Here is a 23,598-nt window from a genome sequence, read left to right as displayed (position 1 = left end):
AGAAAAGAGAGAAGAAAGAGATAGTAAGAGAGTGATATGAATATTTACGTAGTTAAATGTTTATTGATATTAACTATGAAGGGAGTATATATTTTTGTTTCATTTACTGCAAGGCAATCAATTAGCCGGTTTTCCACTTTCCCCTCTCGATCTTAAGTATCCATTTCGCGCAAATTCTCAAAATACAGAGACTAGTTAATCAAAATTAGCAACGCAATCAGCTTAATAGGGCGTTCCATCCCTTATTTCAAGTGTATTTGTATCCCAATTGCCTGTTGCATGAAAATCGGAGGGGTAGAGTAACGAATTTGGTTCCAAGTGTCCAGAAATAAAATCTTTTCCCCATTCTCGGAACTGGATTGCTCCACTCCAAACTGTCACAGGCCATAAAAATTCAATTCGATTCAGAGCTGGAGAAATAAGAACAAGAAAGGAAGTTAGCTTCGGCAAGCCGAAGCTTATATACCCTTGCAGCTATAATTATTAAATTTAAAAACACAAAAAATGATATTCCCAATAGTATAAGATAATATGTCAAAAAACACCGAAGCTATAATTTGGTTCATATTATTTTCGTAGCAATTTTCCGATCGTTCCTATGGCAGCTATATGATATAGTCGTCCGATTTTGATAAAATTAAATTCGAAATTCAGAACTAATTAAAAAATGTTATTTCCAAGCGTAGGAGGTTATATGTTAAAAAACACCGAAGCTATAATTTGTTTCATATTATTTTTCTACCAATTTTGCGATCGTTCCTATGGCAGCTATATGACATAGTCGTCCGATTTTGATAAAATTTAATTCGAAATTCAGAACTAATTAAAAAATGTTATTTCCAAGCGTTGGAGGTTATATGTTGAAAAACACCGAAGCTATAATTTTTTTCATATTATTTTTCCACAAATTTTCCGATCGTTCCTATGGCAGCTATATGATATAGTCGTCCGATTTCGATAATATTTAATTCAAAATTCAAAATTATTTAAAAATTGTTATTTCCAAGCTTAGGAGTTTTTATGCTAAAAAACACCAAAGATATAATTTTTTTTCATTTTTTTGTCCGATTATTCCTATGGGAGCTATAAGATATAGTTGTCCGATCCGGCTGGTTCCGACTTATATACTACCTGCAAAAGATATAAGACTTTTGGGAAAGTTTCAGCCCGATAGCTTTAAAACTGAGAGACTAGTTTGCGTAGAAACGGACGGACAGACGGACAGACGGACAGACGGACAGATGGACATGGCTAGATCGACTCGTCTAGTCATGCTGATCAAGAATATATATACTTTATGGGGTCGGAAACGTCTCCTTCACTGCGTTGCAAACTTCTGACTGAAATCAATATACCCTCTGCAAGGGTATAAAAATAACAATTGCCTCGGTCACGCCCCCCTGGACAATCATAGCGCGGCACTTCCTGATATTCCCCACCATTGCGATTCATACGACATCATCCCATTCCATTGCAAACGCCCATCACGTGCCACAATTTACGGTCAAAGTTTCGAGGGTCGCAACACTCGCAAAACTGTTGCGACTGCCAACTAAACATTAGTTTAATGTGGGTATCTTCCTGCCCCCCCCCCCCTCCCTTCCTGCTTCCTCAAGAACCCTTCAGACCCCTTCGATAACTATAAGTACTAGTGTTTGGATAGCCGAGCGCACAAAGTTTGACAAAAGTCACTTAAAGCCGCCGCAGCAACCATTTCGAATATCCGTTATGAGAACACAGGGCAAACTAAAATAAAAATAAAAAATATAAAAAAAAAGAAACGAGAAGAACAGAAGGCAACTGAAATGAAAGGAGTATAGATGGGAAATACAGTAAAAAAGGACGAACGAATATATAGAAGAGTTCCATCTGAAGCTACTCGAATGATGAGAGTCCCTCGAGTGAGTTCCTAAGCAAAAGTTTGTTTTTTTACTTTTCCCATAAATCAATCAGTTATCGATGGCCAGGAAATTAGATAACTTTAGATACCAAGAAATACATGACTCAGTGTGTTTGTGAGGCAAATCGAATTTAAACTAAGTATAAGTTTAGGGGAAGGGGTTATCTAATTTGATTTGAAAGCTTTTAAGAACGTTATACTTATTTGTTATTTAAAATAGTAACAGAAATTTGCTGATGTCTTTAATGAAATTATTGATTAAAAGTTATCAAAATGCATGAGCTTAGGGTGAAAAATCCTTTTAGATAATTTTGATTTTTGCTATTCCAACTTGGTAGGTAGAAAAGCAAACTTAGGAATACACTATGGCTATCTTCACATTGTTCTGATAATATTTTATCCACCAAAGTTCGCTTCATTTACGGAATTTGCCCAAATCGACCCCTAATCCCTGTTAAGCGTTTTCACTTTCGCCACTTCTCAGTTTCTCACATAAAAATACACCTCCGAGCTTCGAATTTTTTCTCGGCGAGTGCCATCAACTAAATCTACCCGAATAATACCCTGGGGACGGGGTAACTGGTAAAAATGATAAAAAGAGTTGAGCCACTGACCAAAGGACAACGAAAAAAAGAAAGTCCCAGTCACTCAGCTAGTTGGGATCATTGTTGTTGTTGTTGCAGTTGGTTATCCTGTCGCCTTTGTTGTTGCTACACTTTTTTTTGTTGCTTTGTAGCCTGTTGTTGGTAGACAACGTTGTTATTTATGACAATTTCATTGTCTTGTCCACTTGCTGCCCTTTTTATTTCCGTCTTTGCCTCTTGCTTATTTACTACCACCTACACAGTCAAATACACAGGGGCACACCGGAAGCTCACACAGACAGGAGGCGGGAAAGAGAGTGAGAGGAAGAGGAAGAGCAAGAGGAGCAGGGAGTTAGAGAGAGCGAACTGGCTTTTGTGTAGCGCACTTTTGTGCGCGCGGCGTTATCAAACGTTTTCCGCGCTGTTACTCTTAGAAATCGCTGTATTTTTCGCTTTTTTTGCGCCAGGACATCTTTTTAAACAGCTCTATCCGTGTGTGTGTATGTGCCTGCCTGTCTGTGTGTGTGTGTGTGTGTGTGCGTCTGTTATCAGTGGCACAGGACTCATCGGTCCATTGATGGAATGTTTGAGTGAGTCGAAATGAAACTCAGTTTGAGCGAAAGAGAGTTCAATTGGAAAAGGACTCGACCAGCTCAACTTCTGTTTACACTTGGAAGAGCACGCCAAACGGAGTCCTGCCAATTGTTGCAAGCACTCTGTTGTTGTTGTCTTGCGGGTGAAAGCTTGCTGAAAACCCGTGCGTACATACACACGCACACGAAATATTTATGTATAACCAATTCGTTTTCCTTTTTGGTTTGCCTGTTTTTTTTTTGGCAGTATTTGTTCAAAAATTTATGAAGCCTCTGCTCGGGCAAAAGTGGCTTAGGAATTTATTTAATTAACCCCAGGCCGCCAAGGAGAAGCGAAAAGCAAGGGCAGATTTCCCCCTTTTTTTCTGTATGACAGCAAAATTGTCCTTTAAGTGTTTTATGAGTGCGGCATGATTTCAAATGATTTCTATTTCTGTGCGGTGTCTCTGCTCGTTTTTTTTTTGTTACGTGCTCCAATTCCCACGCACACATACACACAAGTAAAGAGAAAAAATTTTGGTTTTTTTGAACATTTTTGTGCCTCCTCAAAACGATTTTGATTAGAAAGGAAGCGAAAAAAAACATTTTGGGATATCCCTGGTTAAATCTTAGTTTGCTGTTTTAGGACCTTATAAAACCAGTTAAAAAATATATTTATTTTTTCCAGTGTGCTCATCCGTACATACGCAAACGTAACAATAGCTGGCTAAAAAAAAAAGAGAGGGAAAACGGAATGCCAGGAAAGGAGGAAAAGTAAACTTGCAACTTGTTTGCGCTTTCCCCTTTCCCATTGTTATTGTTGCTGCTGTTGTTGCTGTTGGTTTTGCCGACTGCCTGCTGATTAGAAATGCTTTTGATGTACGTATGATGAAAATCTGCGGCTTTGCCACTGCGGCAAGCGCAGCAACCTGATTCAGACGTAATGAGCAATTAAAAAACTTTCCCCCTTTGTTTGCCAATTGAAACTTGGACAACGGGTGAAATTTCCGAGATCTAAAGTTGGGATTAAAATAATTGCATTTCAATTTGCAAAGTTGCGTTTTTTGACGTATTCAAACGGCACGTGTGTCTGTGAAAGTTCTATCCAAAGTTCTTAATTTACTTAATTAAAAACATTTCAAGCTCTTCGATTCAACACGAATATACTTTCATTTCATTTTTAAAACCTTTTTTATATGCAGTTTTTTAATTATAATGTTTACTATTCCCAAATTGAATTTAGAAGACTTTACATCAAGATAAAATATGTTTATAATTAAAGAAAAGCGTTATTTTTAAAAAGACTTTCAACATTTGAAAATTATCAACGTATTCAACCTATCTATGGATAATAAGAAATAAAATATACCATTTCCTTTTCGCTGTAATTCTGTACATTTTATGAACTTAACTTCTACTCAAGCTAGAGAAATTCAACTATAATTGCATTCTTACAAGCTATACAAAATTGAATAAGTAACTTGAGCATTTTCAGCCGCTGCATTCATAAAAAATTGAATTACCCGCCTGGAAGTTTCTCATATTGTTTCGCAACATTTTCAGAGGCATACTTAAACTGAAAGCTACACTTTCAGGTACTGCCCTATCCATCGTAACTATTACATTTGCTGACCCCCTCAGTATTCAGGGACTTTTGCTAATTGCTCATTCCTCACATTTCAGGCTAATAAAAAACGACCCCCAAAAAAATGCGTAACTTCTACGTAAAATTCTGCATTTCATGCATAATAACTTTTCTTTTAAGGATAAGTTTACGGGGGCAAGGTTGCCCCAGTCCGCATAGTGATAAACCTTATGCACTCCCTGGTGTTTTTATTTTTTCTTTGCAATTCCTGAGAGACTTTGTGCGTGGCCTTCACCCCCAACAGCCTACCTACCCCACTTTTTTCTCCCCCAACTTATCCATGGCAAGTGTGTGTTTAACCAAAAAGTTGTAAATCTTCCAACTTACGTTTAGTGCAACAAAGTCGCGCTTTCGTATGATGAACATAAAAAAGAGTGAGCAACGAAAAAAAAAAGTTGCTCACACATGCAGACAGCCGAAGAGAAAGTGGAGAAAGCGAGAGCGGGATGGGTGACGGTTAAGTTAGTGCTGAGGGAAAGCGCCGAGCTCGACAGAATTCCATGCTGGCGACGAAGATGTTGTTAAAATAAAATAGAAACGAAGGCAAACGCAGGACGGGCAATAAAAAAAAGTGCGTAAGGAGAAAAATAGAAAATAACAGGGAGTGAGAGAGAGAAAGTGGAGAGTAAAGAGCGGCGGAGAAAGGGGAGGACAAAGGGCAGCAACGATGACGATGTCGAAATTAATACGAAGGAATCACATTAAAACTTCCACAAGGCACCAGAAACAAGGAGCAAGGACTCAGGACTCAGGACTCCTTGAAGCTCTCGTCTGACGAAGCTTTCGGTTGGGTTAAAGACGAAACATATTGTGCGTAGACGCCAGTAAAAAGGACGACTCACCAACACACACACACACAACCAACACAGACAACGTGTTTAGGTTTAAGTGTTTCGGTGCAGGTTGATGACGGGGGTTGGATTCGGGATTTTGGATTCTCGCAGACAGATAGACACCCACACAGCCAGGCGAATACACACGCAAAGTGGAGCAATTTCGACAACTCCATCTGCATCGGTATGTGTGCCAGTGCGTGTGTATTTGATTTCCATTTATTTGTGTCAGTGCGACTTTAGCGCTTAGAATAAAGGTACTCACATACACACACACACTCTACCTTTCTTCCATTTCGGCTCTTTATTATGTCTGCTCAAATGCCAAATCGAACTGGACGAAAGAAATGGGAGAAAGTGACAGAAGCAATTCGAAAGGGACAAAGATATTCCAAGCAATCCGAATTGAAATCATAATAAACAGTCCTGAGGCAGGTCGAACTTGAAAGGAATTTCACAAAAAGATAATACTATTCTTGCAAATGAAGCTCCACCTGAATTTACTCTAATATTTTATTTGTCTTAACTCCATTCAAAAACAAAGAATTTATAAGAAAATAAAGTTAAATTTATAGAATAATAATCAATATTGATGTCTAAGAATAAAATTGGTTTAACTATACTAGAACATTGGCTTTGATAAACAGTGAACCTCATATATTCCTCGGGTGAGGTTTTTATTTCATTTATTATTTGAATTCATCCATTTATTTATTAACCGTGGCCCTAGGGTAAAAACATCGATTGAAACTAATGTTCTGGCTTGCTGCAAATTCAAAACATTTATAACTTTTTGTTTATTATGAAAAAAATATGGCCTGAAGCTTGTCAAAGTGCACATTTAAAATGAATTTATTGCAATAAGATAAAGTTTAAAATAAACATTATAAACGAGAATTAATGGAAAAGGATCTTTATAAAAGATACAAAATAATGAAGTTGTTAAATATATTTATTTTATTTTACTTTAAGTCTGTAAACAAAAAACTCTTCTCAATCAACTAATGCAATCGAAACAATAAGCCACTCACAAAGCACAAATTGAATTGATATTTGACAGAGGTGATTACGTTTATATGCCATGGGCGTATAACAAATAAGGTAATAAGTTCGATACGTTAACTGACTTATGTTAATTGAGTTATTAGCTGAACACTTGAGAAAATAGACAGCGAATGTTTAGCCTTACAACTTAAATAAGGTTGAATTTGTCTGGACAATATTATTTTAATTCTTTTAAAAATCCTTTGAAAGAGATATCATTGTTAAAGTTATCTTTGTCTGTTTTTGTGATTCTCTTTTATTTCAGACCCTTAAAGGTCTTAAAGCAATAAACCCTTGGGTGGCCGCCCTTTCCCAATTCAGGCGCCATTCGATCTGCCTCATTCGTCTCATGTTTCCGAGTGGCACCACGTGCTCCCTCCTCCGGGGATTCCCCTGTCCCACAGCCAACAACCAACATCTAACTTCCAACTATCGATGGGCTGCGGCCCAATTTTTAAACTACATGCCCTAAAATGTGAACTAGGCGTAGTCAAGCAAAATGATTGATGAAAAATCTGCGTGTGTACACAACTTGCCACTCAACACGCCACACACACAGAGTCACATACGAACACATTCGCATGTGCACACCCGCACACAGACGCACACATATACATGACCACTTACGCCCACTTAGACACGCCGCGTTCTGGTTGCTTTCTTTTTTTCGTACTTTTCCCTATATGTATGTATGTGTGGCTGCTACTTTTGCCAGTTGTTAGTTTGGCAGAAAAGTTTTCTTCCCTTTTGCCAAATTGAATGATAAGGAGAAAATGGAGAGAGTGGGGGGGAAATGGCTAAAAGAAAAGTTTTACTTTTTACCAACTGATTGATAACAGTGCAAATGTTAACTGCAAAAGGAGAGGATGGGGGGGAAATACCAGAAGGAAAAACCACAGAACTGCAATTTCGTATGAGAGCACTGGCAACAATCTCGGCACAATGCATTCGCCATTTAAGTTGGGTACAATTAAATTTTAATTATCGCAACAGCAGCGAATCCAACAACCCCTTCAAACAATCAGCCACAAAAATGTGCGTTTTAAATCGCAATAAAAGTGCGCTTAAGTCGCTCTGATTTCGATTTCCATTCTGATTTTGGTTTTGATTCCAATAAAACAATCAGTCAAAGCTTAACCAGACCACACAAAAAAGGAGGGAAAAGCCAAGCAAAAAATGTGCAAGCGAGTGGAACTAAAAAGGGGAAGAAGGAAAGGAAATCGCCTGGGATTTCCCTCCGCCAGCCCTGGGAAAATTGCTCCGATTCGTGGAGATAACTGTCGGAAGCAACAGTTTATAAGCCAAATGCGAGCAGGAAAAACTGAAAACTGAAATGCACTTCGTTGGGCTTACGAATGGGCGATTCGCTGCCAAACTTTATGTTTTCTCCCCGCATTTGTTTACACAATTTTATAACACACACCAAATTCAGTTATTTTCTTTGTGGCTTGCCACAAATCAAACGAAATTTGTTGCAGCCCAACCAAATCTGAAATAACCTCTTTGGCCCCCGGACAAACGAAAATATTTCGGAAATAACTAAACCAACTTGGTCTAAATAAAATCTCCAACAAGTTTGTGGCATTTCATATGGTATTTGGCAGGAATATTTAAGTGCGGACTGCTCACTAGAAGCTCGTTAAATAATTTTAATTTGCACGAATTCAATTCCGAATCCGAGTCCGAATCCTTGGAAATGGGAAACCAACAATTCCCCAGTTGCAGGACATGTAGCCCAGCAGCAGGCGCAACAATTACACGAAATATTGAGTGGGAAAAATCGTAACACACTTTTAAGCTGTTGCACCGGAGCGAGTGCATTGGTTTTGTGGGGGGAAAATTGAAAGTGAGAATGTGGAAAATCGGAAAAGTGTAGAGCTTGGATGCAAGAGGAAGCAACAATTTTGCTGTTTTTCTGTTTACCTTGGTTCGTTTAAGCAAACATTTTTAATTGGCTATCGTTTAATGCAATTTTTTAGTTGTCGTTTGGATTTAAATTTGTTTAGATTTTTATTTGTTGATGAACACACTCGAGCTGAAGTTTTGGGGGAAACGGAAACGCACGCACACACGCACAGACGACACTTACACACACTTGTACGCGGGAGGGAGTTTGGAGTATTTTCGTTTTTTTTTGGAGTTTCTTCACGCACTCACTAGTCAAGAAGCTGTTCAACCACTATTCGATTCGGATTTGGTTTCCCTGCGTTGACTTTGACTTTGACTACGATTCCGAGATGCTGGGGCTTCCCCGCTAATTTCCCTCTCTGCACAGGACACAGGGCACAGGACACAGCTGAACTAACGGTACACACACGCCAAGGCAGGCGAATGGCGGCAGCTCTCGGAGAAAGTGGAAAGTGCGTCCTGTCTGGTTGTACCCTAACGACTTAATGCGCTCAACGCAGCTTTTCACACGGCCATGGACCACGAACCACGCAGCATCCACAGTGGCTCAATCCGAAACGGAAAACGAAGCTTCCAGCCGACCGGAGCCGAGCGTTCGAGTGAGTTTTTCCCAGCCTCCCGAGTGAGTTCCATCCGATGGATAGCTCCTCCAGTGGATATTCCGTGCTCAGTACCCGAGTGAAAGCTGCCCTGGAATGTTTACAGTCGAGTAACGAGCCACGACGCCAACTGCGACAGCGTGAGTGTGGGCGGTCGTCGCTGGTCAATGTCTCTATACCTGAAAAAATAATGGACCTGGACGTGGACACGGCACCAGGCACTCAAAAAAACTTAATATGCTACATTCGAGGGTGCCGCCGAAATCTCTGGAGATCTTGAATCTCACATGCTTATATGCTATTCGAGCTCAGCAATCCGAAAAGAATGTATTACCAGCAAACAGAGATCCCTTTGTCATTCTTTATGACAGGATTATAATAGGATATAGAGTTTATCACTTGATTTGGGGGGCTTTTCTTTAATATAAAAATAAATTATTTATATTAGCTGATTTTATGACAGTTAAAACGAGCTGAAGGCCTTAGCTGCTAGAGCTCTTAATTTAGTTAGCCCATAGTTTTAACTTTAAGCTAGCTTTATATAAATAAACAAGGAAGAACGCTATAGTCGAGTACCTCGACTATCAGATACCCGTTACTCAGCTAAAGGGACCAAAGGAAAATGGAGATATGCAAGCAGCAAATGCGCCACCTACCGGCGGTAGACAGATTTAAGCGTTGTGGGCATTAGAGTGGGCGTGGCAAAGTTTTTTTTTAAATCAATCGATAGGTATTGACGAGACCAATACATTTCAGTTTAAATTTTTTATCTACCATGAAAATTGTGGGCGCCACAGACTTGGGCGGTTTGTGGGCGTTGGAGTGGGCGTGGCATATTCGCGTAGTAAACTTGCGCTGCGCTCAAGCCTACGGAATCTAAATCTTAAAACTCGTTTCTCTATCTTTGATATTTTCCGAGATATCCGCGTTCATATTTACGATTTTTTGAAGTTTGTGGGCGGTTTGTGGGCGTTAAAGTGGGCGTGGCAAACTTTTTTTTAGGTCAGTCGGTAGGTATTGATGAGAACAATACATTTCAGTTAAAATTTTTGTTCTAGGATCAAAACTGTAGGAGCCACAGTTTTGGGCGGTTTGTGGGCGTTAGAGTGGGCGTGGCACTCTTTTGAAACAAACTTGCGCTGCGCAGGAATCTCAGCAATCTGCATGCCTAATCCCAGTATTGTAGCTCTTATAGTTTCCAAGATCTCAGCGTTCATACGGACAGACGGACAGACGGACAGACGGACAGACGGACAGACGGACAGACGGACAGACGGACAGACGGACAGACGGACAGACGGACATGGCTAGATCGACTCGGCTAGTGATCCTGATCAAGAATATATATACTTTATGGGGTCGGAAACGCTTCCTTCTGCCTGTTACATACTTTCCGACGAATCTAGTATACCCTTTTACTCTACGAGTAACGGGTATAATAAATAAATAGATAATTGACATACGTTAAAAACGTATACTTAATATTTATTTATTTGTACACTGTAGGCTTACTTATAAAAATTAAGCTACAGGGAGGGATGACAGCCATAGCTGCTAAGGCTTTCGGCTGATTATATATTCTTCTATTTCTTATTAATTTTAACATTTAGCTTACGATTAACAAATAACACTTAATTAGGAAACATAGAGATCTTAATTTTAATACATGATATTAGAAAGTAGATTTAAATTCTCTTATTGTAGCCTTATAATTCGTTCATGATGTTGGCTTTTTTTAGAAATTTAAGAAGGATAAGTATGTTTTCAGGTTTTGGATCAGTTAAGAAAGGGATGAGATCGGAGTTTGGGGTTTTGGGTCTAATATTGTGGAAGGATGGGCATTCGTTCAAGATGTGTATAATCGATGTGTCCGTGCAATTGCAAAATTTGCATGGGTTCGATGGAGGTTGAACGAATCTGTTTGCATGGGTCAGTCTAGTGTGTCCAAGGCGTAACCGTATAAGCTTGGTTTGTTCATTTCTGGATAGTTTAGAAAAGACTGGGTTTTTTGTGTAGTGGGCAATGTTAAGATGGCTCACATTCGTTGTTTGGTACCAAGTGGAGGTTTTATTTATCAGTTGTGGAACATAATTAAGCAGTGTTGATTTTAAGTATCTATTCCTATCAAATTTATTTATGTTTGCTGACGCTATTAAGGGGGAAATTGTAGCTGCTTTAGCAGCTTCATCGGCGAATTCATTACCAGCTATACCCATATGGCTTGGCACCCAAAGAAGTTTTATTTTTGGGAAGTTGTTAATTATAAGACTTCGAATTTTGGAGATAAGATATGTCGAGTTTTCTATGTTTTTTATACCTTCCACTACTGACAGGGAATCAGTGCAAATGCATGTTTTCCCTCTAGTTTTTAGACTTATTTCGATTGCGTCAAGGATTGCTGTAGCTTCTGCTGCGTACACTGAAGAGTACTCAGGGAGCACTCCTAGTTTAATAGTTGAGCTTTCTGTTGTTATTGCATAGCCAATTATTTCTTTGGATAGAGATCCGTCCGTGTATATAAGGGTATAGTTTTTTAATTTGTGTTTAGTTTCTAAAAATTCTTTTAAAAATATTTCTTTTGGGGTATTTGCTTTTCTTTTTTTGTTAAGGTGTGTGTCTAATGACTCAGGTTTTATGTGCCATGGGGGGTTGGACTTAGGTAGTTTTTTAACTGGCGTAATTGTCAGTCCTAGATTGGTGCAGATGTCGATACATTCTTGGAGTACTGAGTTTTTGTATTTTTTATTCTGTTTGTTTATAATTTTGTTTACTATGGGATAAAGGGGGGTGTCCTGGGAGTGTACTATTGTATTCCAAAGTTTGGCTTTCATGAACAGGAGTTTGGTTTCTAAGGGGCATACATTCGCTTCAAGATAGAGGTTGTGGGTTGGAGTGGAAGGGAATGCTCCTAAAGCTGAGCGGAGAGCTGAGTTAATGTATGTTTTAATTGGCCTTAACGTAGATTTTGGGGCGTTTCCGTATATTGGTAAAGCGAATTCAATTTTTGATATCAAAAGACTTTTTGCTATTTGGACTAGTGTGTGTGGGTGACTGTTGTATTTGTAGCTTGATAGACATTTAATAATGTTTAACGGCTTGGCCAGTGATTTTTTTAATCTGTTAATGTGAGAGTTCCATCTGTACTTTGAGTTTAAGGTTAGTCCTAAAATAGTTGTTTCTTTAGATGTTTTTATCGGACATAAGCTTGTTTCTATTTCGCATCGGCAGTTTGTTTTCCTACATATATGTAAGTGGTTGCATTTATTTAGGGATAATGATGCTCCAGAGATTGAGCACCAGTTGCTTATTTCAGAAAACAGGGCGTCTAAGTTGGGTCTTACAGATTTGCTTTTTTTTAGGTCAATTAGAATGTTAAAGTCATCTGCATAGGCAGTGAATTTGAGATCTCTGTGTTTTTCTATTATGTCTGCCAGGCTGTTAAAAGCTATAAGGAATAAAATTACAGATAGTGGGGATCCTTGGGGAATGCCGTTGTGAAGATTTTGTATCGATGAGTGTGTCTGGTTCGTGCGTACTCGGATTTTCCTGTTCGTCATAAAATTCCTTACATAGTTTAGGGTCGTTTGACCGCAACCCCAAGCCTTCAATTGACCTATTATAGTGTGCAATCCTATTTTTTCGAATGCCTTTTCAAAATCTAATGAAATTATTGATGCGTGTCGTTTTTCGGATAGGGCTCTGCTGACCAAAGCGTCTACAAACAGTAGACAGTCTGTAACCGATTTCCCCTTCCTAAATCCAAGTTGGTGACTATTAAGTAATTTGTTTGTTGTAACAAACCACCATAGTCTTTTGGAGATAATTTTATCTAATATTTTAGATATGCAGGGATTGAGCGATATAGGGCGGTAGGATTCGATTAATGTTTTGTCTTTTCCTGGCTTGTGGATTGGTATTATTGTGCTGACTTTGTATGTTTGCGGAATGTTTGATCTTAAAATGCTGTTGAATAAGACTATTATTCTATTTTTTAAAGGTTTTGAGGCGTGCTTAATCATTGAGTAATTGATTTTGTCGTATCCTGGTGTGTTTCCCTTAAGACTATTTAAGGCTGCAGAAAATTCAATGAAATTTATGTTTTGTTCCATGAATTCTGCGTTTTTGTGCGGTAGGTCGTCGGTCCAGTTGTTAAATATATCGTTTTTAGCTTGTAGAAAAAGAGTCGAGAAATTGCTGTCATCTGAACGGAGAGACCAATGCTTGGAAAATGCGTTGGCTATATCCCCCTGATCTGTACAGGTGTGATTTGCGTTGTAGTCCTTGATACAATGAATTGAGGTTGCCTTATGTAAGCCACAGAAAGTGCGTATTTTATTCCAGATAGTTTCACATTTAGTGTCTGGGCTGATGCTAGATGTTAAAATTTTTATGCTTTCTTTTTTACAAGTTCTAATTTCCCTTCTGTACAGCGCGTTAATTTGTTTAAAGTTTATAAGATTTTGAGAGCTCATATTTCTGTTAAATGTTCTCCAAGCTGTGTTTTTTTTGTTTTTTAAGGATTCTAATTTTCTGTTCCACCATGGTACGTTGTATTGTTGTTTAGGGGCCTTGGTTTGGGGGATGCTTTTGTATGCACTCTGTAAAATTATTTTATTTATGTTACTAGCTTCTTTGTTGGTGTTGGATGCTATTGGTAAACTAGTGTTTAAATTGTTCGTGAGTGTTTCGTATTTATCCCAATCTGCTAGGTTCATAATGAATCTGGGTAGGTACCTGTTTGTTTTTTTATTCTGTAAGGGAAACATTTGTATAACAATGGGGAAGTGATCACTTCCTTGGAGTGTATCGCTAATTTTGAAGGTAGAGTGGATTTTAAGATCTGTAGAGCAAAGAGTTAAGTCAACGTGCGTGTATGAGCTATGTGTGGAGAAATGTGTGGGTTTGCCATTGTTTAGGATTATATAGTTGCTGTTATGTATGAATTTTCCTAGCGTGTTTCCTTTTTTATTATTCTTGGGCGATCCCCACAAGCTATTCCAACTGTTGAAGTCGCCTGTGATTAAGGATGGTGTATTATTGGTTGGAAACATTGTTTCCAAGTCAGTTTGAGTGAACTTTTGATTTGGGGGAATGTACGCAGCGAATATAATAAATTTTTTGGCTGAATGAACTTCAAGAGCAATGGCATCGAATATACGCCCTGTAGGGATTTGTGTGTGTTGCAGTGATTTGTGGATTAGTAAGGCGACTCCGCCTTTGGCTACAATGGATAATGTGTGGTAAATTTCAAAGTTTACTGGGGCAGGGATGTTTTGGTAAGGTGTTATATGGGTTTCTTGTATAGAGATAATTTTCGGGTTGTATTGTTTTATTAAGATTAAGAGTTCGTTATAGTTGTTAGTGTATCCGTTCATATTCCATTGTAGTATGTTAAAGGCCATTGTAAAGTGATAAATAGAATTTAAGAGGCTAGGTTAGTTGTATTCTTAACTTAGATTTTCTTAACTTTAGATCGGGTTTGTATTGGGCTTTTTGAGCCGTCGTATTTTAGTATTCTTTTTTCTCTTTTGGTTAAGTTTTTTGGATAAACTTGGCAATTAGGATTCGACTTATCATTGGGATTTTTTTCCGAACTGATAGAGCTGGTGGACATTTCGTCGTCGTCGTCGTATGTGATAATTTTCCGTTGGTTGCTTGTTGATGGTCGCTCCAGGGTTGTTGATGGTGAAGGTTCGGTTAAGTTTTGTTGTTCTTGATTTGCTTGGATTTGTGTAGATTTGGCAACTGTTGAATACAAAGAGCCGTCGTGTTGATGTCTCTGCTTGTAGATGGACCATGCTTTTCGGTTGTCAACTTTTTGTAACGTTTTTATCGCTTGTACTTCCTGATGAGTTATAAAGACTGGACATTTCCTGTCCCTTGGAATGTGATTGGTGTTAGGGTATTTATTCTCTAGGCAATTTATACAGCATGGGGTTTCTTGGCATTCTTCTCCTGTCATAGCGTCGGTATGGATTTTGCGGCTGCACTTAAGGCATGATCCTTCTCTTTTGCAGAACTTTGCAATGTGTCCAATACGCATACAGTTCATGCAACGCATTGGCTGAGGGATGTATGGTCGAACGTTTATTTTCTCATAGCCGATGTTAATGGTTTCTGGTAGGGTGAGCAGTGAGTATGTAAGTATTATGAGGCCCGTTTCGCTGGTTACACCAAAGCTGGCCCTTTTTGTAATTTTGTGGACTTCAATTACTTTTTGGGACTTTAAGTTCTCTAATATTTCAGCCTCTTCGATGCCTCTCAAGTCGTTGCAGTATATAACTCCTTTGCAGGAATTAAGTGATCTGTGTTCTGACACTTGAATTGGGATGTTGCCAGGCATTGTGGTAAGTTTAAAGAGTTTTTCCGCTTGTAGATTGTTCTTCGTTTTGATCAGAAGGTTTCCGTCTCTAGTTTTCTTGCATTCTGCGACTTCTCCACCTACGGCAGAGTCAATAGTCTTCTTGATCAAAAACGGTGAGGTGTTGCTAAATGTTTCGCTGTCCGATCTGGTGATAACGAGGTACTTCCCATCGGGTGCGGGGGGCCTCTTCCAGGGGGGGTCGAGCATTTTGAGTTTTTTGGCGACTTAAGCTGCACTTTTTGATTGACGACCGTATGTCGGATTGTCTTTCGATAAGATAAGCGATCTATTAATAGATTTACGAGTGGGTTCACTTCGGGTACTTGAAGGTTTTTACTTGATCTATCACAAGAAAAGCACAACCGTTCGTATCGACTGTCGAAATTGAACTGGTATACTTAATAATATTACGTATACGTATCGTAATATTTCGATAATATTAAAAAGTGTTTGAAATATTTAAAAAATATTACATATAACCGAATTTCAATTAAATAAATTTAATGTTGATACGTTTTAAAAGCAGAAATGTTTCAAAGGCCGAAATAGCTAAAGAAATGGAATTTGGCAAGCGGTTTCAGTTTACGAACAATAGAAAGATCATATTATTTTTACATTTTAAGTTCTGTATTTAATTTACTCAATTTAAAATCAATTTAAAATATACTTTTTCAGTGCATTTATCCAAGCTGGCGAACCCTAATTAATGAGCGACAAGTGTGCCAAACTCTGGGCTTTCAGAAGCCGAAACTGGGATGAAGCGCTGGTTGATGACTGTCTAATATTTTAGTGAACAGGAGACAGCGACAGCTGCACCGATTTATAAAGACACACGCGGAAATCAAAGGAGACAACGTCAAAGCCCTAAATAATGCCAACCAAATATTCTTATCATTTTTTATCATCCCAGTTGACCTTGAACAAAACGCCGAATGACCATTGCCTTAATCCTCCAATTGCCCTACTGTGCAGAGCTTATAGCTGGCGAGCTTACGAGCATGAATTATAGAAACCAATAAAATTAAGTGCATTAATTTATTTTGTTGCTCGTGCTGGAATACAAAATGGAACTTGGCACTGCCAAAAGCCAAGGGCAAAATAATCAAATATAACAAAAACGATAACAGGATTATATGTGATGCACACTGCACACATTTGTAAGGATGCACATGCATTTAAAGGCCGCTGGGCAGCTTACATTTGTGTGGCACTGTGTGTGTAGGTCGCAGCCATCACAATTAAATTGACAAAAACCAGCTTTAATTTTATTAATTGGGGTTTAAACAGATTAACCAAAAACATTGCCTTTTACTTATTGCCGTGTGAAAGAAGAGTGTTATTAATTGAATGCATTTTAGTAGATGCTAAAATATAAAATTAAATTTATATATTCAATAACCATCACTCCTAGGAACATATGATATGTATGCATTTTTAAAATTGTATTAATTTTGTAATATTTATAATTTATTAAAAAATTTTAAGCCAAATGTTTTTAAGCCATTATAATAAAAAGGGAAATTTGACAGGTCAATTTTTTTTAAAAATGGAGTTGTCTAGAAAAGTAAGTCTAACAAAGGAACTTATAGTACCAGCTGCCAGGGCCATCGACTATACAAGTATTAGGGATTTGATTATTATTATGGATGTTCTATGTCTTAATTTTTTGGTATCCATTTTCTTTTTCGATGGATACAGATACCCGGTTTTTAGCTAAAGAGGGAGAACGAAAGGAAGATATATTCTAGCTCCTCAAGTTTCCAAAATCTCTTCGTTCATACGGACAGACAGACAGACGATGTGGCTAGATCTACCAAGCTAGTGATCCTGATCAAGCATATATGTATATACTTTAAAGAATCCTTCTAACTGTTACATACATACTTTCCGACGAATCTTTTACTCTTCAAGTTACAGGTATAAGAAAAGAACGGAACTCAGTGGGATTTTTATGTATATATAATATGTAAGTTCTATGTCTATGTCATATTCCTGTGCCAAGCTATTTTACGAAAATAATATTCTACTTTACGATTGTAACGGTGCTAAGTCCTTGCTGAATCAAAGTTCTCTACCCTACCCCAGTTGCGTGTGACCAGAGTTTAAAATCGCTCGGCACTAAAAAATCACTTGCGTTTTTTCTTGCGGTAACTCAGCGAGCTCTTGGTCACTTTGTCAAATTGTGCTAAATTGAACGGAGAGAATGCCGGAAGGAAATAAAATCGACTTGTCAGGGGACGGCGGCGTGCTCAAGGAGATCCTGGAGGAGGGCAAGGGCACAGAGACACCGCACACCGGATGCACTGTGTCCCTGCACTACACGGGTCGCCTGGTCGACGGCACTGAATTTGATTCCAGCGTCGGCCGCAATGAGCCCTTCGAATTTCCGCTCGGCAAAGGTGAGTGCCTGCGATTTCCCGAAACTTCTAAATTATATTCCGACCACCGGTCTCCATTCCTTCAGGCAATGTTATCAAGGCCTTTGATATGGGGGTGGCCACCATGAAAATCGGCGAACGCTGCTTCCTCACATGTGCTCCCAATTACGCTTACGGAGCTGCCGGCAGCCCGCCCGCCATTCCTCCGGATGCTACTCTGATCTTTGAGGTAGGAATTGCTATATTCTTTAACTGAAATTAACTAACGTGATATTTAAAATAAACCTAAATGTTATTAAAACAAACTTTCATTCAAAATTTCCAGATTTTTCGAAAAAATTCTTGATAAAATTATTCTTTTTCACTAAGAATTTTATTTTTTTTAAGTTAGGATCATAATACTAACATGTCTTAAAAGAAACTTTGAAATCAAATATGCGACGCTGAACTAACCCATAAATTCTCCCCTCTTAGCTGGAGATGCTGGGCTGGAAGGGCGAGGATCTGAGTCCCAATCAGGACGGCAGCATTGACCGCACCATTTTGGAGGCCAGCGATAAGAAGCGCACTCCCAGCGATGGTGCCTTCGTCAAGGGTTAGTTTATCACATCTATGCGGTTAACTTTATCTCATGCGGTTTACTTAACACAGCTCACATTTCTGGTGCTTTCGAGGGCCGCGTATTTGAGGATCGCGATGTGGAGTTTGACTACGGCGAGGGCAAGGCCATCGGCATTATCGAGGGCGTTGAGATTGCCCTGGAGAAGATGAACATAGGCGAGACTTCCAGGTAAAACTCTTTGATGAAATTAAAATATCAGGACTAAAATGAAAACCCCCCAAAAAAGAATCAAAATTCAAGCCAAGTATGCATTTGGAGCAGAGGGCAACGAGGAGTTTAAGATCCCGCCCAATTCCACCGTGGAGTACACAGTGAAGCTCGTCGACTGCGGCAAAGGACTGGAGGAGTGGAAGTTAAGCGATGAGGAGCGCTTGGCGGAGGCCAAGGTCTATAAGGAGAAGGGTACCAACTACTTCAAGAAGGAGAACTGGGCCCTGGCCATCAAGATGTACACCAAGTGCAAGAATCTGCTGCCAAACACGGCTGATACCAACGAGGAGGTAAAGAAGGTCAAGGTAGCCACGCACAGCAACATTGCTTTGTGCCACCAGAAGTCCGACGATCATTTCGAGGCCAAGCAGGAGGTGGGTTTCTATGGTTCAACACCTTGATTTCGATAATTAACTAGTGCTCACTCATTCATGCTTTAGTGTAATGAGGTTTTGGCTTTGGATCAGAACAATGTGAAGGCTCTTTATCGTCGTGGTCAATGCAACTTGACCATCAACGAGCTGGACGATGCTCTGGAGGATTTCCAAAAGGTGGTTAGGATGAGCGTTAAGTTATTCACCTTACTATAAAGCATACTTTGTTAGGTCATCCAATTGGAGCCCGGCAACAAGGCGGCTGCCAATCAAGTGATCATCTGCAAGCAGAAGCTCAAGGAGAGCAAGGACAAGGAGAAGAAGCTCTACGCCAACATGTTCACCAAACTGGCTGCCAACGACAAAGAGGTACAGCCAAATTCATAACCAAATAAAGTACAACATTCTTATTTGTAAATCATATCCGCACGTGTCTTCTTCTCTAATTAAAACTTTAGACCGAACCGCCGCGAGAAACCGACGTGCTGAGCAAGTGCGGCGAGTGGTCTGAAGAGGATGCCAAGCGCGAAGCAGAGTTGACGTTAGAGCGCGACAATATAATCATGATCTAAGCAAGATCGTCTAGTGCTTTAAGTAATATTCCCTAGGGTTTATAATCCCACATCGAAAATCCACTAATGTAATGAACAAATGGTCTTAATGCTTATTATATGAAATAAATAAACGCTTTGAGAGCTGCATGTATTGGTCAAGAATTTCGAGGCAGCAACTGGAAGCTGGGTCTCGTCTCCCGATCACGTAGCCACAATGGCGATGTGGGCACCTGGGATTTAATGTATTCGGAGGCCTTGAAACAGTATCCTGAGCAGAATTTCTTGCGTTCTGTCAGGTCGTATACCTTGTTTTTTGAAGCGGAGATGGTGTATTTTTGCTTGGGAACGCTAAAAAAAGGGAGTAATTTTATATTAAAGATACACCTAGGGATTCCCAAGCACCACTTACTTCTCTAAAATGCTGGAGCAAAGTGGATATCCACATAGTTTATTTATTTCCCGCTCATCCACGATGTCTGCATAATTTGGAGGATCAATACCCCAGAGCTGCAAGTACGGGAAATGCTTAGACTCCACATGAAGCTTTAAATTTGCATAGTTTTACCAGGGACAGGAACTCGGGCTCGGGTATTCCGGGCTCCAAAAGTCGCACCACGATTTCATGGGCCCGCGCAATCGCTGCACGCTTCTTCACAACCGCCGCAATGAGTTGTTGCCTGAAAATCACTTGGCATTTAAATTGAACTTTATTGAATATGTATTTATTGTAATTTACCTTAGTTGGTCGTTCTTTTCCGTCGTCATTTTTTTCCTGTTTCCCGAAATTTGCAATTGAGATGGTTGATAGCACCAGACCGATTTCGATAGAAATTCGGGAATAATAATCGGAAACTTACTTGCAATGAAAATAATCAGAGGAATTACAAAAACAAATTACAATTTTCGAGAAATAGACAAATTAATAAGAATTTAGCGATTTACCTTTTTTTAATTTAACATATTTGGTTTTTTTTTTCACTTTAGTACAGCCCTGGTTTCTTCGATAACAAGCTGTTTCCTATCGATATCAAGTTGTTCCTTCACCGCTTGGGGTAACACTGGTTTTGTAAACGTAAATAAAAAACATATTGATAAGAAAATGGTTTGCGAGAAGTGCGAGGCCAAGTTATCCAAGGTTTCCGCCCCGAATCCATGGAGAACTAGTACAGCCCCAGCTGGCGGTAGAAAAATCAACGAAAACAAGGCGTTATCCTCGGCTCGCGAGCGATATAATCCCATAGGGACGGCTTTGGCGCCCTGTCGGTAAGAAAACACCCTCATAATACCACCAAAACATTTAAAACAAAGTAATACCCTTCCAGGATCTGTCGGCAAAAAGTCCACCAAATGGGAGCACATTATTGCCAGGCGTGCGCCTACAAAAAGGCCATCTGTGCAATGTGCGGGAAGAAAATCATGAACACCAAGAACTACAAGCAGAGCTCAACGTGATGCGGTTTATAAATATCAAAGGATTCACTTAAGCCTAACCTAGCCATAGACAACAGAATAATTATATCGTATAGTACAACAAATGCCTTATTAGGTCAAGTCTCTGAAGGCGTCTTTTCCTGCTTTCGCTTGGCACTCTGGATTTGGGAGGAGTAACTCAGGGCATCTTTGTCGAATTCCAGAGGCATTATTCCCAGATCGCCGGAATAGCGATTCTTGGCAATCTGCAGATACTTTTTACCCCTCACAGAAGTCAACCGCTTGTCCTGGATAATCAGTACGTTGTCCGCCTCCTGAGTCGCCTTCGCTGTACCGAAAACCGAGCTGGTGGTCAGCTCGTCCTCCTGCCGCTCCTTGCGCGGATGCATTACCAGCGTCACGTGGACGTTGTGCTTGGTGGCGAAGGAGCGAAAGGCTGCTATTATGGAGTCCTGCTCCCAAAACTTGTCGCTCCGAATCGTGGAGACGCCCATCATGAACTGCAGGTTGTCGATGATCACGTGCATCACATCGTGTACATAGGATGCATGCTCGATGGCCTCCAGGACCGGCTTAAGGGGCTGCTGTCCGTGGAAGGTCATGAAGTAGAGCGGCAGGCGCTCGAACTCCGTTGCCCAATGGTCAAACTCCTTCAACCGGTCGTCCAGTGGATAGCCCACATACTGACGGAGCAGGGTGGCCGCCAGCCGGGTGTTCCGGATCTCGAAGGAGCCCCACAGCGTGCTAACACCCTGCATGGCCAGGTCAAGAGAATACTCGCTCATGAAGGTCGTCTTCCCACTGCCCGTTGGTCCGGTGAGGATGGTCAACTCTCCCCTTCGATGGCCCTTGAGCAGTTTGTTCAGCACCGGAAAGCGCTTCCACTTCACTCCGTTTACTTTCTCGATGTTCTGCAACTCACTGAGAATGTCATTTCGCATCGCTCCAAATGTGGTGATGGCTTTATGCCGCACTGGCGTTGCTTTAGCCAGGATGTGACGGAGATTGAGGCGTCTTTCCAATGCCAAATGAGGCGCCGGTTCTGTTTCCGTGGGTCGGATCAGCAGGCACCTTCTTTCGTCCATCTTCAGTGCAAATGCTCGAGCTGCATCCCAGCTGTGTGTCGCATCGTAGTGCAACCAAAAGATCAACTCCTTGAAGCGCTCCAAGCCGGGAAGGCACTCTTGCGGCAGCGTCTTCAAGCCGTAAGGCAGGCAGACAATGCAATCTGAGGGACAATTCAAATGATAACATTATTTAAAGAAATTTTAATTAGTTGTTTTGATGTGTAGAGCTCAAAACGCATATCTCGCATAGTTAGTTAAGTATATTTGCTGTACCAAAATAATAGCTTTCTGATTCTACACTCACGCTTTTCAATGTTCTGTGTGGAGAGGACAATAAAGTCCATTAGATTGCTGACTAGAACCGCTTTGGTCTTGTTCGCCGCTCCGTGGATGAGCAGTCCAGAGCTCGAGATGTCCTGGTAAGTCTCCTCCCGTTTATCGCCCAGATGTAAAACCTTCTCACCCACCACAATTTGAGCGGCATTGCGTAACTTGAAGTGCAGCAGTTGTTGTTGTGGCTCCCACTGAGCTCCAATAGCGTTTAGTTGGTCCTCCTTTAAACCCTTTACTCCCAAGGCTTCGCAGGCTTCGGCGGTCACATTGAAGAGGTGTGGGAATCGGGATTCATGGAGCGGCTGCATTTGCGGGAGTCGCCTGTAGCCAGCCGGCGTGGGCAACTGATAAGCCGCCAAGGCATTCGCCAGTGAGGTTTTCACATCGCAGTTGGGGCACATAAACGCTCCTAAGGGAGTAGGGTTTATATAATGGATATCACTGAGATCAGTACTTATGACACTCACCCGTCCGCTTGTTTACGTAAGCCAGCAGCCCTTGGTCGCCGGTTTTCTGGGATGGCTGCCTTTTGCACAGGCGACACTCCAGTTGCAAGCACGTGTTTCCATCTTTGTGGGGCAAGTTGAGCTGCCTTAGTTGTCGCTTGAATTCCACATACTCCTTGGGGTCCAGCGAACACTCCGCCAAGTTAGGGTCCACCTGGGTGGCGTAGTTTTTCCTCCATTCCCGCGATTTGTTATTATTTATACGCAACAGCGGTTTGATTAAACCGGCGCGTCTCATTTTCCATGTTATCGATATCGGAGGGTGGGGGTGGTCGAAATGGGGTGGCAATTTGGCGCCAGGATTTAAAATTTAAATGTTTTTTTTATTTTTATAACTCACTATAAGAATTCAATTGTGCAATCACCATACATGTTTCCATTCATTACGCTAAAAAAAATTTCTTAGTCGAAGATGTTTGTTTTCTTGTTAGCTTACTTTCGCTAAGTGCTTTAAAAAATAAATGCCAACTAATTAGGATAAAAATGCTTCCATGGTTCATGACATGCCATTTCTTAACTATACTATAACTATAAAATACATGCATTGCACTTCGCAATGCTCCAACCAACTTTTATTATAAGTGTAAATTCAGTTGAGCGTCAGCCAAAACATTTTTTTTCAAAGCCTTAATATACATATATATATTCTGGACCCCACAGTAAATAACAAATAC

The 23,598-nt window shown here is 40.2% G+C and overlaps 5 protein-coding genes across 9 annotated transcripts in view; 2 read left to right on the top strand and 3 right to left on the bottom strand.

Annotated features, from left to right (window-relative positions):
- The window catches only part of LOC119546769 (acetylcholine receptor subunit alpha-type acr-16), a 107,372-nt gene extending 98,391 nt beyond the window's left edge, over positions 1–8,981 (bottom strand). For 4 of the 5 annotated variants that reach the window (XM_037853320.1, XM_037853318.1, XM_037853319.1 and 1 more), the window contains exon 1: positions 8,502–8,981. The gene's annotated coding sequence lies outside the window, so the exon portion shown is untranslated. The remainder of the gene's footprint in view (positions 1–8,501) is intronic. The other variant, XM_037853315.1, reaches the window with a different exon arrangement.
- An 8,637-nt stretch (positions 8,982–17,618) lies between these two features.
- On the top strand, positions 17,619–19,734 carry LOC119548299 (FK506-binding protein 59). Its single transcript, XM_037855466.1, has 8 exons — positions 17,619–17,848; positions 17,914–18,056; positions 18,302–18,422; positions 18,479–18,617; positions 18,676–19,033; positions 19,100–19,210; positions 19,265–19,402; positions 19,492–19,734. Exons 1-8 carry the CDS (start codon positions 17,653–17,655, stop codon positions 19,603–19,605), a joined length of 1,320 nt encoding a protein of 439 aa, XP_037711394.1. The 5' UTR covers positions 17,619–17,652; the 3' UTR covers positions 19,606–19,734.
- Positions 19,418–20,426, bottom strand: LOC119548300 (putative RNA polymerase II subunit B1 CTD phosphatase RPAP2 homolog). The gene is made up of 4 exons (XM_037855468.1): positions 20,324–20,426; positions 20,153–20,264; positions 19,997–20,094; positions 19,418–19,935 (listed from the first exon to the last, which is right to left on the bottom strand). Exons 1-4 carry the CDS (start codon positions 20,350–20,352, stop codon positions 19,743–19,745), a joined length of 432 nt encoding a protein of 143 aa, XP_037711396.1. The 5' UTR covers positions 20,353–20,426; the 3' UTR covers positions 19,418–19,742.
- Positions 20,427–20,634: 208 nt separating this feature from the next.
- On the top strand, positions 20,635–21,125 carry LOC119548265 (cysteine-rich PDZ-binding protein). The gene is made up of 2 exons (XM_037855409.1): positions 20,635–20,850; positions 20,910–21,125. Exons 1-2 carry the CDS (start codon positions 20,687–20,689, stop codon positions 21,037–21,039), a joined length of 294 nt encoding a protein of 97 aa, XP_037711337.1. The 5' UTR covers positions 20,635–20,686; the 3' UTR covers positions 21,040–21,125.
- On the bottom strand, positions 21,019–23,164 carry LOC119548264 (twinkle protein, mitochondrial). The gene is made up of 3 exons (XM_037855408.1): positions 22,886–23,164; positions 22,390–22,827; positions 21,019–22,246 (listed from the first exon to the last, which is right to left on the bottom strand). The coding sequence occupies exons 1-3, from the start codon at positions 23,160–23,162 to the stop codon at positions 21,135–21,137; spliced, it is 1,827 nt and encodes a 608-aa protein (XP_037711336.1). The 5' UTR covers positions 23,163–23,164; the 3' UTR covers positions 21,019–21,134.
- Positions 23,165–23,598: the final 434 nt, after the last annotated feature.

The sequence above is a fragment of the Drosophila subpulchrella genome, chromosome 2L, assembly GCF_014743375.2.
Source record: "Drosophila subpulchrella strain 33 F10 #4 breed RU33 chromosome 2L, RU_Dsub_v1.1 Primary Assembly, whole genome shotgun sequence".
In the NCBI taxonomy this organism is placed as follows: domain Eukaryota; kingdom Metazoa; phylum Arthropoda; class Insecta; order Diptera; family Drosophilidae; genus Drosophila; species Drosophila subpulchrella.
Note: the sequence above shows the minus strand (reverse complement) of the source record. Positions and strands in the feature narration are given on the sequence as shown.